Genomic DNA, 12,498 nt, shown 5'->3' with positions numbered 1-12,498 from the left:
GCAGCTTGAATAGATAGAAGAGCCAAGCCTAAGGTTAAAAAGGTTGCATTCCTCTTGTCTTAAAATTTGGTAGTGTGATCAGTTCAATATCAACTCCAAAATTTCAACTAAAAATGTAATGACTGGGGTTTCTTCAGATACAAATTTCTCAGCTGTACATGGGGTTTCAGTTCTCCAGGCTGTGTTCAGTCAATGTCTTCCTTGCCTAATCTCCTGCACTTGATAAAGTGGCCTAAAGTAGAGCTCATTGCTGCTAATTTTTCATGGTAGTTACCTAGTTATGTGGTAATGTAGAACTGGAGTACACAAGATCTACTGGTTTAGTATTAAAATATTTATTGAGACAATAGACATTTCCCAGTGATGTCCAGATGGGATTTATTATGTCTAATGATATTTAATAACTCATCAAATTTTCACTTTATCTAGTAATACCTACTGTACTAAATACAAGACAATTTGCATATTTTAACACATGAGAATGCTCTCCAGGACTTTAGCTCAGAGAAGTGAGTTTGCTACCAGTCTGAGTTTGTTGTTAGTGAAATCTTTTGGGTTATTTGTAACAGCAGGAGTGCTAAGGTCAAGTTTTTACTTAGTTATCCTCAGTTTTACCTCCACAAAGTCTGCCAAGTGACTTGCTTATCCACCATTCCCTACAGGCCTTATTTCTACTTGGTATTGCTTCCTCAGGTGAGGGGCAACCAGAATAGCTCTGCCTACAAGCACCAGACACAGACTTGGGCTGTGTTGGGTTTTAAATGTGCACTATTGTCTCTTCATGAAGAACCTTTAAAAAGGGGACAAGGGGCACAATGCACAGTTTCTACATGCAGTACAAGCTGTGCTAACTTGGTCACTCATCCTTCAACCTTCATTTCTCACCTTTTTCCCTCACCCAATAATGCCCTTTCAAGGCAGTTTAAACTGAGTCTGATCCTATTTCTTGCACGGCATCCAAGTCATGCCTCTGACTCCCAGCAACTGTAGGCTTGAAATACAGCCCTTACACACCTCTTTTGTGCTGTGGTTATGGTTAAAGTTTTGCAAACTGTGGACACTCCTTCCTTGCTACTTTTTGGCATAAGAGCATCCCCATGTTAATGGACTAAGGCTTCTACACTTTTTCCTTCCCAGGTTTGAACCAGGGAAAAGCAGCTCTGAGGTAACTCAATATGGAGGTTGGTGGTTATTCCAAGGATTGCCCCTCTGGCTACTAATCCAAGTCCAGCCCTTCCTGCACCTTTGATTCCTTGCAGCAGTCCTCTGCTGCTGTGACGAGCCACCTGCTTGTCAGGCCTGGCCTAAAGGGGTGGCCTGGCTGTCCTGCCTTTGTGGCCCAGCATTGAGGTACTGCCTCAGTGTCCCTCAGCCCTAACAAGAAAAGCCATCTTCATTAGCTGGAGGGTGAAGAGAAAATCACAGATGGAGCTTGTGCACAGAAGCACAGAAAATCACACAAGATGAAGCTTGTGTGTGCTTTGACAGCTGTGAATGTGGTGAGAGAGAGCAGGAGAGTGAAACTGGGATGCGGAACAAATGAAGCTGAGTATTCCTGGTTTTTTCAGCTTTTCTCAGTAGAAAGCATTATCTCCTCCCTAAAGCTCTGACAGACTCTGTGGGTGCTGTTTTTCAGGGAAGCTGAGAAGACAAGTAGCCAAGCTGCTCGTGGGGCCATCAGGTGCCCGTTCCAAGCCAGCAGAAAGTGCCGGGGGAACCCAGGGACGGGATGAGAGGAGTCCCTGTCCCTTTCCCGAGTCACTCTCCCCTTGGCAGCATGCCTGGGAAAGCAGTACGGACTAGCCACAGGGCTGGGCGGCTCCGAGGCCATCCGGCTCTCACAGAAAACGGTGTCGGGCGTGCTTTTTATCCTGGCCGCCTTAGAGCTGTCCCCAAATTTTGGGGAGAGAAGTGTTGGCGCTGGGTGCCAGCCAGGAAAGCGGCACGGAGCCCCTGTGCCCTGCCCAGAGGGGGTCGTGGAGATGCGCCTGCCCCATCCCTTCCCACCAGGACCTCCACCTGCTCAGCCAGGATTCCAGCTCGGAAAAAAGGCCGGGGGAGGCCGAGGTGTCCCGTGTCCGTGGGCCGCGGGCTCGCTCCTCCCCGGCGCTGTCCTCCCCGGGCTCCCCCACCCCACACAAACCCTCATTGCGGGTTTTTTTCCCACCTTCACTGTTAACAAAACGCGGTGATTAAGACTTGAAACCAACAAAGAGTTTTTCTTCCACCTTAACCTTGCACACAATCCTTTAACAAATTAATTAATCCTAATGAATTAACACTTCATTTATTTAAACGCGCTACAGTTCATGAATTAAATTTTCATGCAGTGATTAAAGGCTGTTAAAATATGCATGATTTCGTTAAAATTTTATAATAAATCAGGGCAATGTGTTACATGACAAGGCAACTACTTCCCAGCCCCTCGGAAGGTGCTTTGATTGGCGCGGGGGGCGGGGGGAGCCGAGCGCTCCGCTCCCCGTTTGGGCAGCCGAGCGGAGCCCGGGGCGCGGTGAGACGCGGCTGGGACGGAGCCCTGTCCCCGCGGAGCGCCCTTCGTGCCTCTCGGGGGGCGGGAAGCTGCGTTTTCCTGCTATCCCACAGAAACGTGGCGTCCGTGCAGTGCGAGGGACCGTGGACACGGGTGAAAGCCAGCAGCCGGTTTGCCCACGGAGCGGGGATGCAAGGGAGCGGGGATGTTTCTGGGAAGTTTTGCCGAAAGGGCTTCTCGGTGCGTTTTTTAAATCCTCCGCATCACTTGAAATAGAGAGCGAGAAACTTTATACTACCAACAGGACCTGTAGTGTTTTCCACCGGACCTCTCCCTAGCTGCTCCGGGCTCCTTCCTTTCCCGAAAGGGGACGTTGTGAACTACCTTGGGACTTAAATCATCATCAAGCGTTTCAATTTTTAATATGACAACATTCTACACTTTGGCTGCAAAAGCAATTATTGCGGCTTGTACATCAGTAATTAGCAGGTCTTTGCTGATGTAAGGAAAGTCGTCATTAGGACAAGGAAATACTTTTTGTGCATTCACCCAAGGGTTGGTTGTGTTTTGTTGTGCGTTTTGTTTTTTTTTTTTTTTCTTCTGAAGGCTAATTTTGATCATTTAAAGGGAAAATAGCTTTTACTTTAAATGGGATATTGACTTTCTGTGAACTTCACCAAATTACACATGTACTGTAGGTTTTGTCTCAGTGCTCCCAGTGACACTCAGGGTAGGACAAATACCGCGACTGCAAAGTGTAAAGCTAACATTTGCTGAAATGAAAATATCCAGAGGGTTTAGAGTGAGCGGTGAGATCCACATTAGCATTTTTTTTTAAATCGGGACATATAGCAAACTATGATCAGACGTTAATAGTTAATATCATAAGCTTTAGTATATTCATCTTTGGGGAATCCTAAAAAGAGAAATCAAATACAATGGGTTACAGTAATTAATTTATAAATCGTTTCACTGTGGGAATAAGGGGTTACTTTATTGCTTTCTCGAGATAGGCAGTTCAGTCAATTAAGGAATTCTGCCTATTTCTTGCATTTGAAGCCGGAGAAAACTACGGGAGACAAGTAAATGTGTATATATATGTGCCTCCCTTGCTTTATTGAGCATCTCGGGCCATAAACGTGGGGCTACAGCATGGTCGTGTCGCCAATGAGCTCGCTCCTCAAAGCCTGCGAGTTTATTGCCATCAGTATTCATGAGGCTGGGCGTACCCACGAGGAATAGAAACAACAGCGAACATTAAAATAAAATCTATTACCAGGCCGGCGCGATTCCGAGCCCGGCTCAAGCCGTCTGCCCGGGGAGCTGGCGGTGTGTGGCGGGGACAGGGGGGCCACCGGGGGCTGGTGACAAGGGGTGCAGGCTCCCGGCGGGCCCCGGGGAACCCCCTCGGGCAGCAGCCCCTGCGCTCGGTGCGGCCAAGCAAGCAGCAGGGCAGCGCCGGGACCGGCTGCTGCAGCCCCTCAGTCGCGGGAGTCACGGTCAGGTGGCAATTTTTAGCGATGCTTTAAAAGTTAGCCTAAAGTTACCTCTTGAGAAAAAAAAAAAAAAAAAAGTCCTGTCCTGAGAAGAAAAGTTTTTCCTTCGGGACTTGATAAGTGACAGACCAAACGGTGCTCCACGAAAACTCCTCTTGTCCTTCTTCTCCCCTCTCCTGAAAGATCAGACTTGGCTGCAACTCCCTAAGGAGGCATCTGCCCCCGGGGACGCAGTGAGGAGCGGGCGGGGGCAGCAGCAGCAGCCGCCCCAGGAGCCGGCAGCAGCAGCCGCCGCCCGCCTCCTCCCCGGGGTCGGGAGGCTTCGCTCCCCCGCACGCCGCCACCCCCGTCCCTCGGCGGCCGCCACTCGAGCGGCTGCAGTGATGGAGCGAGGAGTCCCGGACAGGGGGTGTGTCTCCAGCCGGGCGGGACTGCTTCCCCCCGAGGAGAATCCAGTAGGATGCATATCGCAAGCTGCAGAGACGGCGTGCCCACCCCCATCCCAGGTTTCAGAAGACACCTCGGAGGTGGGACCCTTAGAACTCCTAAAGGTCCTCACCTCCTCAGCCTCCGGCTAGCGCTGGGGGTGGAGGTGGGAGAAAGGCTGAATCCTCTGCCTTTCTGGCCTTAAAAAATAAGCCAGTGAACAGAAGGGGTCGTTTTTAAAGTACTGGTGGGTGTTGATGTCCTCCAGCCAAGGAGAAGGTCTCGCCCAGCAGCACCTGCCATAGCCACAGTATGTTCCCATTCCTCTGGTTCGGAGCTGAACCCGTTCCCTACCCTGGCTGTCTGCACTCCCTGCCTGCCCTCGCTGCCCCGAGCAGCCCCTGCTAGCCCAGAAGTTAAAGACCCGGGCGCAGAGGCAAAGCAAGTGCCCGGTGGTACGTGGGCAGGAAGGCAGGTCACCGCTTAGCCTGGAAACCCTCCCCTGGCCGCCTGTGCCACCGCTCGCACCATTTTCCCTTCTCGCACAGTTTTCCCTTCTCTCAGCGTTTTCCTTCGGGAAACCTGATGAACTTGGTCTGACAGCATCCTGGAGAGTGGGGTTTGCCAGAGGCACACTGATAAGCACCCATGCATCCCAAACAGAACAGCATCCCTCGCGTTCCTCCACGGGACGAGACGTGATCCCGGTAATCCACCTCCCTGCCCCGCCGAGCTCAGCCCAGGAGCACCGCGGCTCTGGGCTGGATCTCGCCATAGTCGGGAACGGCAGCCTGCTCGTCTCGGGCCTTGCTCCTGGAGCTAGGCGCTTTTCAGCAGCTTTGGCGAAAAACCCTGATGTCTCTCACTTGCTTACTCCCCATCCCTTTCCCAGGAGCGTTTTCCTTTACAATGGATGGTAGCTGAGAAGTGGCTAGAATAACTCATGGCTTTAAAAAAAAGTCAATACATACACATAAAGTATGGTTTGTGGATTCTGATACAATGATTTCGATAAATAAGGAGAGCCCAATCCCAGTTTCGAGTTCACCCCCTTCAGAGATGAAGTTGCATTTCGTTACCCCAGGGGACACAGTAATGGATGGAGACCTGGCTCCCTCTCGCACAAGTAATTGGCAGACGTTCCCTCCTTCCTCCTGGACTGGCTGGGGAGCTTGGGAAAGGCTTATGAAGACAAATGTGTCTTCACTTGGGGTTGTGGTGTGTGCTGTTGTGTGCGCCTGTGTGTTTTCCTGCGTGACCTTTCGGCTGTGTTTATGCGCATAAATAAGAGGCGCTCAGGAGAAACGGAACAATTCCGATGCACTCCCTGGCTCTCACATCCCTGATCCAAACACCCCGCTGCCTCTCCCCGCTGCCTGCTTGCCTGCAGCCCTGCTGAAACAAGCAAGGCAGCATCTGATCGGTCACCGAGGGATGGCTCCAGAGTGCCCCAAGGGACAGACAGGATTCACCTTGGGCCGCTCGCTAAGGATTCGAACTAATCTCACAGGCGCGGTAGCAGATTGGCTCCTTCCGTAGTTTTGCCTCCGGCTTCATAAGCAACTACAAGAAAAATAGAATCTACTCTAAAACGGGACAGAAATCCCAAATCACTCATAATACCAACAGTGTCACTCCTCAGCTGTTTGATTCAAAGGCAAGAGAATTCTAAGGATAAACCACAGAAAAGGGAGGGAAAGAAAAGGAAGGAAGGAAGGAAGGAAGGAAGGAAGGAAGGAAGGAAGGAAGGAAGGAAGGAAGGAAGGAAGGAAGGAAGGAAGGAAGGAAGGAAGGAAGGAAGGAAGGAAGGAAGGAAGGAAGGAAGGAAGGAAGGAAGGAAGGAAGGAAGGAAGGAAGGAAGGAAGGAAGGAAGGAAGGAAGGAAGGAAGGAAGGAAGGAAGGAAGGAAGGAAGGAAGAAAGAAAGAAAGAAAGAAAGAAAGAAAGAAAGAAAGAAAGAAAGAAAGAGAGAAAGAGAGAAAGAGAGAGAGAGAGAGAGAGAGAGAGAGAGAGAGAGAGAGAGAGAGAAAGAGAGAAAGAGAGAAAGAGAGAAAGAAAGAGAGAAAGAAAGAGAGAAAGAAAGAAAGAAAGAAAGAAAGAAAGAAAGAAAGAAAGAAAGAAAGAAAGAAAGAAAGAAAGAAAGAAAGAAAGAAAGAAAGAAAGAAAGAAAGAAAGAAAGAAAGAAAGAAAGAAAGAAAGAAAGAAAGAAAGAAAGAAAGAAAGAAAGAAAGAAAGAAAGAAAGAAAGAAAGAAAGAAAGAAAGAAAGAAAGAAAGAAAGAAAGAAAGAAAGAAAGAAAGAAAGAAAGAAAGAAAGAAAGAAAGAAAGAAAGAAAAAGAGTTGGTGATTGTTTTCTGCTTCAGGCCACGCCAGTGCAACTTGGGTTTTCCCACGGAGCAGGAGTTGGGGCTGGGCAGCAGGAGGAGATGCAGGAGGAGATGCAGGAGGAGATGCAGTCTCACGCACACGCACGCCCCGCGTGGGCGCAGCGGCTGTAACCCGCGGCGCCTGGCACAGCAATAGGTGCAATAAAACTACACGGCGTGGGGGGAAATTAAATTATAGGGAAAACAGTAGCTTCTGAGTGTTTCAAACAAATGTCTGCCGCCGCCCGTCTTCTCCAGGAGCCGGTGTACAATTCGCGGCAGGAGCGGGCAGCGGCCGGAGGACGCCCCTCTCTCTGGCAGGGCTCCGCTGCGCGGAGGGGCAGCGCACCTTTGTGCTCCAGTGCCGAGGGCCGGGCCGGCTCCCTGCGCCGCTCCGACGGCAGGGCAGGGAACGGGCGCCCAGCCCCGCATCCCGCCCATCCCCGCCCCATCGGGGCGCCCCAGGCCGCGCTGGCGGCCGCGCAGCGCGCACGTGTGGCAGCCACAGGTGCCGCAGCCGCCCGGTGCTCGGTGCCGCTCGCTATAAGAGTGGCCCCGCCGCCGCCGCCCCGGCGAGACGGGCGAGGGCTGCGGGAGATGCAACAAGGCGCGGGGAGGCAAGGACCGGGGGCGGCGAGAGGAAAAGGAGGAGGAGGAGGAGGAGGAAAAGAAGGAGGAGGAAAAAGAGGAGGAGGAGGAGGAGGAGGAGGAGGAGGAGGAAGGGGGGGAGACAGCTGATGTCTGTCAAAGCCGGAGCCGCCGCGCTCTCGCGAGAGCCCGCCCGGCGGTAGCCACGGGATGCGGGGCTCAGGTGCGGGCAGAGCGCAGCGCAGCGCGCCCGGCGCCGGGCAGCGGCAGGCAGAGAACTGAGCCAGGGAGGGAGGGAGGGAGCGAGGGAGACGGCGGGGGCCGGAGGGAGCCTTGCCGCCCGCTCGCCTACCCAGCCCAGCCTCGGCCACCGCGGCAGCAGCGGCGGCGGCGGGGGCAGGGTCCGCTGCGGCACCGCCGCCACCACCGGCTCCGCCACCGCCACCCGCCGCTGTCAGCGGCTTCCCCCGGCGGCAGGAGAGAGCCCGGAGAGCACTTTTCCCCCGACTTTAGGAGTGTTTGTGGATTTACATGCCAAGCCTTCAAGATGATGTCCATGAACAGCAAACAGCCTCATTTTGCCATGCATCCCACCCTACCTGAGCACAAATACCCCTCTCTACACTCCAGCTCGGAAGCAATAAGAAGAGCATGTCTACCAACTCCACCGGTAAGGGACAGACAGCTGCAGCTCTCTTCTTTCTTTCTCTCCCTTACAAGCATACACTTTTCTTTCTTTCTTTCTTTCTCTCTCTCTCTTTCTGTATACTGCATGTATGTGTATGTGCATTAATAAAAAAACCGCTGCGAGGCACATTTTGACAAGCGGCGCTTAATGTTTTTTTCATGTCTTCCTCTGCAATCATCTGAGCGCCTGTGATCTTTTTTGAAAGCGGTGTTCACACGAGTCTCCGACTTCATCCACTTTCTGTATTAATTTTTATGACTCGGCCTCTGAAAAGGAATGCGTTTTATGTGCTCTTGTGTTTGACACAATTCCCCAGCTGAGAGTTACAGATCCATTTCTTCTCTTCCTTTCTCTTCTCCTTTCGTTCCATTTCCCCCCACCTTTTAATTTTTTGATTTATTTGTTCCTTTCATTCCTTTCTTCTCTCCTTTTCCGATTCCCCCTTGCTTCCTTACCTTTCTACTCTTTGCTTCTTTTCCCGTTTTTCTCCCTCTTCTCGCTTCCTTCCCCTCCCATCCCCCCATTATTCTGACCCATCCCCCTGTTTCCCCTCACTTCCCCGGGCTGTCGCCTGCTGTACCATGCTTTCCCCAATCTCTTGGCTCGATCCCGTACTTCCCTAACACGCTGATCCTCCTGCCGCCTTCCCGGCCGTCGCCCTAACTTTGCCCACGTCTCTCTCCCCTCCCTCCCTTTTGCACATCGCTCCCGCAACCCCACGCTGTCCCCCGCCCGTCCCCTTCCCCCTCCGCACTTTGCCCCCTCTCTGCCCCCTTGCCCTCCTCTCCCCGCACCCCGCTCTGTTTTGTGTCTCCTGCAGCTGCAGAGCAATATCTTCGCCAGCCTCGATGAGACCCTGCTGGCGCGGGCCGAGGCTCTGGCCGCCGTCGACATCGCCGTCTCGCAGGGCAAGAGCCACCCGTTCAAGCCCGACGCCACGTACCACACCATGAACAGCGTGCCCTGCACCTCCACCTCCACCGTGCCCCTGGCGCACCATCACCACCACCACCACCACCACCACCAGGCGCTGGAGCCCGGCGACCTCCTGGACCACATCACCTCCCCCTCCCTTGCGCTCATGCCCGGCGGAGGCGGCGGCGGAGGCGGCGGCGGCGGCGGCCACGACGGGGCGGGCGGCGGCGGCGGCGGGGCCGGCGGCGGCGGGGGCGGCGGCGGCAGCGGCGGGGGCGGCGGCGGCCTCATCTCCACGTCGGCCCACCCGCACTCGCACATGCACGGCCTGGGCCACCTCTCGCACCCGGCCGCCATGAACATGCCGTCGGGGCTGCCGCACCCGGGGCTGGTGGCCGCGCACCACGGCGCCGCGGGGCAGGTGGCCTCGGCGGCGGCCGTGGTGGGGGCGGCCGGCCTGGCCTCCATCTGCGACTCGGACACGGACCCGCGGGAGCTGGAGGCCTTCGCCGAGCGCTTCAAGCAGCGCCGCATCAAGCTGGGGGTGACCCAGGCCGACGTGGGCTCGGCGCTGGCCAACCTGAAGATCCCGGGCGTGGGCTCCCTCAGCCAGAGCACCATCTGCCGCTTCGAGTCCCTCACCCTGTCCCACAACAACATGATCGCCCTCAAGCCCATCCTGCAGGCCTGGCTGGAGGAGGCCGAGGGCGCCCAGCGGGAAAAAATGAACAAGCCCGAGCTCTTCAATGGGGGCGAGAAGAAGCGCAAGCGGACTTCCATCGCCGCCCCGGAGAAGCGCTCGCTGGAGGCGTACTTCGCCGTCCAGCCCCGGCCCTCCTCCGAGAAGATCGCCGCCATCGCCGAGAAATTGGACCTCAAAAAGAACGTGGTGCGGGTTTGGTTTTGCAACCAGAGACAGAAGCAGAAACGGATGAAATTTTCCGCCACCTACTAGGGGCGGGCGGGAGGGGCGGCCCCGGCATCGGGGGCACCGGGGGGGCCGGGCCGGGGCCGCGGGGGACGCCCACGCACCGCCACCGTCGCCTGAGACGCCGTGGGAGGCTCCTGGGGACCAAGGGACGATGTAGAAATTAAACGCGAACTACTCGGGGAGAGGGGGGGGCGAGCGTGTGGGGGGGTGCGCTATCAATTATTAAAACAAAAAAGACACCGGGACACCAACGAGAAGAAGGAGGAGAGAGGAGGTAAAAACGCTCTAGAAGCCCAGGGGGGTCACTTCTGCGGCCCTCTCCCCTCTCTGCCCCCCAGCCCCCCGTCAGAAAGCGGGAGAAAGAGCAACTTAAAGCGTAAACACACACAGACACACACCAATAAATACCGTGACAGCAACAGCCACAAACCGAGAAACCTAAGTCACAACTTTCCGAAGGAAAACAAAACCGACCAACAAACCCGGAAGGCGAAACTGTTGGTGATGATGATGCTACGTTTGGTTTGGGTCTCTTTTCATTACTTTCTGCTTTTTTTTTTCTTTTCCCTGGCTTAGTAATGAATGAGGACAGAGGTGGTTTGGTGCGGGGGAACTTTTTCTTTAGTTGGCTTGGGTTTGGGTTTTTTTGTTTCTTTGTATTGATCTTTATTTTTCTTTGTTGTTTTGGTTTTTTTTTTTTTTCCTGTTGTTTTTTATTTTCCTTCGAACGCGGTTTTGAGCGAGGCTTTGGCGATGGGTCTTGTCTGTGCCGGGGGAACGGTGAGAGCAGGGCAAGGGCCAGGAGCGGGGGAGCGGACCCCCGAGGCTAGGGAGCAGTCCCTTTCCTCTCCGTTGTTGCCTCAATAATCCTAGCTAGCTCAAGGAATACAAGGGGAAAAAAAGTTACTCCACAACCCCTTTGTCTCTCCTCCCTCGCCTGCGTGGTTTGCGTTTCCAGCTGTGTCCAAAGACAGGTCCCTCTCTTTGCAGAGATGCATCTGGAGGCAGATGCCAAACCTGCCAGAGCGGGCATGCTCTCCAAAAAATTATGTTCAGACTCATTAAGGCTCATGGTTAACTATGTTCTTTCTCCTCCCTCCCTCCCTCCCTCCCTCCCTCCCCGCTGCTCCCAACCGCATGCCCCCCGGCATCCCCACCAAATCTGCTGGATTTTGGTTAAGGTCCCCCCTTGGTTTCCTCCGACGGCTGGAGGTTATTGCACCCGGTAGGCAAAAGAAATCACCGGTGATGGGTTTGGGATGACATTTGTTTCTGAGGGATGTGCATGTTGGGAACAAACACACGACAAAAAAACCACTTGGGCTTAAAAGTCGTTTATTGTATACCATAAACGTTGCGTGGAGGAAGGCTTTTGGAAGGGGTGTGTGGGGTTCAATTTGCACTATCACAGTCTCCTGGATTGGAAGCGATGATGTTATTCTCTAAGAACCATGCTGGTATTGCTAATAATCGTCAAGGTGCGTTACATGTCTCACGGATTGAAAACAAACAAAATTATCAGGGCTTGTTAGGTAAAAAAGAGGGTGACGTGCAGAAGCCATCTCTGACTCTGTCTCTTGCCGAGAGACTGCTGAGGCTTTCGAATAAAAAAAGAATTTCTGGAAAGAAATACCATTCCGTTTAAATCAAAACAATCAATAGACTGAAATTATGCATGACATGACCTGGAAAAAAAATTTAAAAAGAAAAAAAAAAGAAAAAAAAAAAAAAAGGAAAAGAAAAGAGGGGGGGAAAGGCATAGAAAGATCCGTGATAAAGTCTCGATATTATTTATCTATTTATTTATCTATTTATTTATCTATTTATTTTATTAATATTATTATTATTTTGTGTATCATTGTTTGCAGCGCAAACATTCTATGCATTTTGAAACTGAGCACTAAATAGACTAGCTTCTGGTAGAATCTTTTGTGGATGGTGTAATTTCACAGTTTAACTGCCTGTTTTCACTGAAAACACAAACGTTCTTGTCACGTTCTTGTATTTAGATTTAAAGGAGGGGGAAAAAAAAGAAAAAAAAGATAAGAAAGACGATTGTAAATATTTTCTTTAATGCACAAAACAACAACAACAACAACAACAACAACAACAACAAAAGGTTACAAACTGCAACCACGTGTGGATCCTGAAATGTCTCACTGAATAATCTACCTGTCCATGTATGTTTGCTGAGCTTTCTCCTTGGTTGTGTCTTTACTCTATTTAATTTCTATCAGAAATATTTCTGTACGCCAAAATACAACAGGGAGATGTGTCCCAGCATACTTACAAATAAAACAAACGTAAAAACAGAATAGTTATTATTATCATTATTGGGTGCATTTAAAAAAAAAGAAAAATATTTCCACGGCTGGTAAATTCAAGGTATGGCCGTTAGGCGATAAGACTAATTCTACCAAAAAGAAAATAATGAGAGATGTATTTTTCTGCTAAATCCAGAAATCATTACTTTGAGATAGCTCTTATGTGAAAATCGGTGCTCTGAATAAAATTAACTATATATTAGCTGCGTGTGTTTCTTGAAGTTTATTCTATAACTGCAGAATATAAATCAAAGTAAAATTTTAAGAAGGACTTCT

General features: G+C 51.9%; 1 protein-coding gene across 3 annotated transcripts; it reads left to right on the top strand.

Moving 5' to 3' along the window:
- The first annotated feature begins 7,911 nt into the window (after positions 1-7,911).
- On the top strand, positions 7,912-9,922 carry POU4F1 (POU class 4 homeobox 1). Of its 3 annotated transcripts, none has more exons than XM_066571514.1 (3): positions 7,912-8,034; positions 8,873-9,134; positions 9,228-9,922. In XM_066571514.1, exons 1-3 carry the CDS (start codon positions 7,912-7,914, stop codon positions 9,920-9,922), a joined length of 1,080 nt encoding a protein of 359 aa, XP_066427611.1. The 3 variants fall into 3 exon arrangements, with proteins under 3 accessions (XP_066427611.1, XP_066427613.1, XP_066427609.1); XM_066571516.1 differs by having other exon boundaries at positions 8,873-9,135; positions 9,235-9,922; XM_066571512.1 differs by having other exon boundaries at positions 8,873-9,922.
- The last annotated feature ends 2,576 nt before the right edge of the window (positions 9,923-12,498 follow it).

The sequence above is a fragment of the Molothrus aeneus genome, chromosome 2 (assembly GCF_037042795.1).
Source record: "Molothrus aeneus isolate 106 chromosome 2, BPBGC_Maene_1.0, whole genome shotgun sequence".
Lineage (NCBI taxonomy): Eukaryota > Metazoa > Chordata > Aves > Passeriformes > Icteridae > Molothrus > Molothrus aeneus.
Note: the sequence above shows the minus strand (reverse complement) of the source record. Positions and strands in the feature narration are given on the sequence as shown.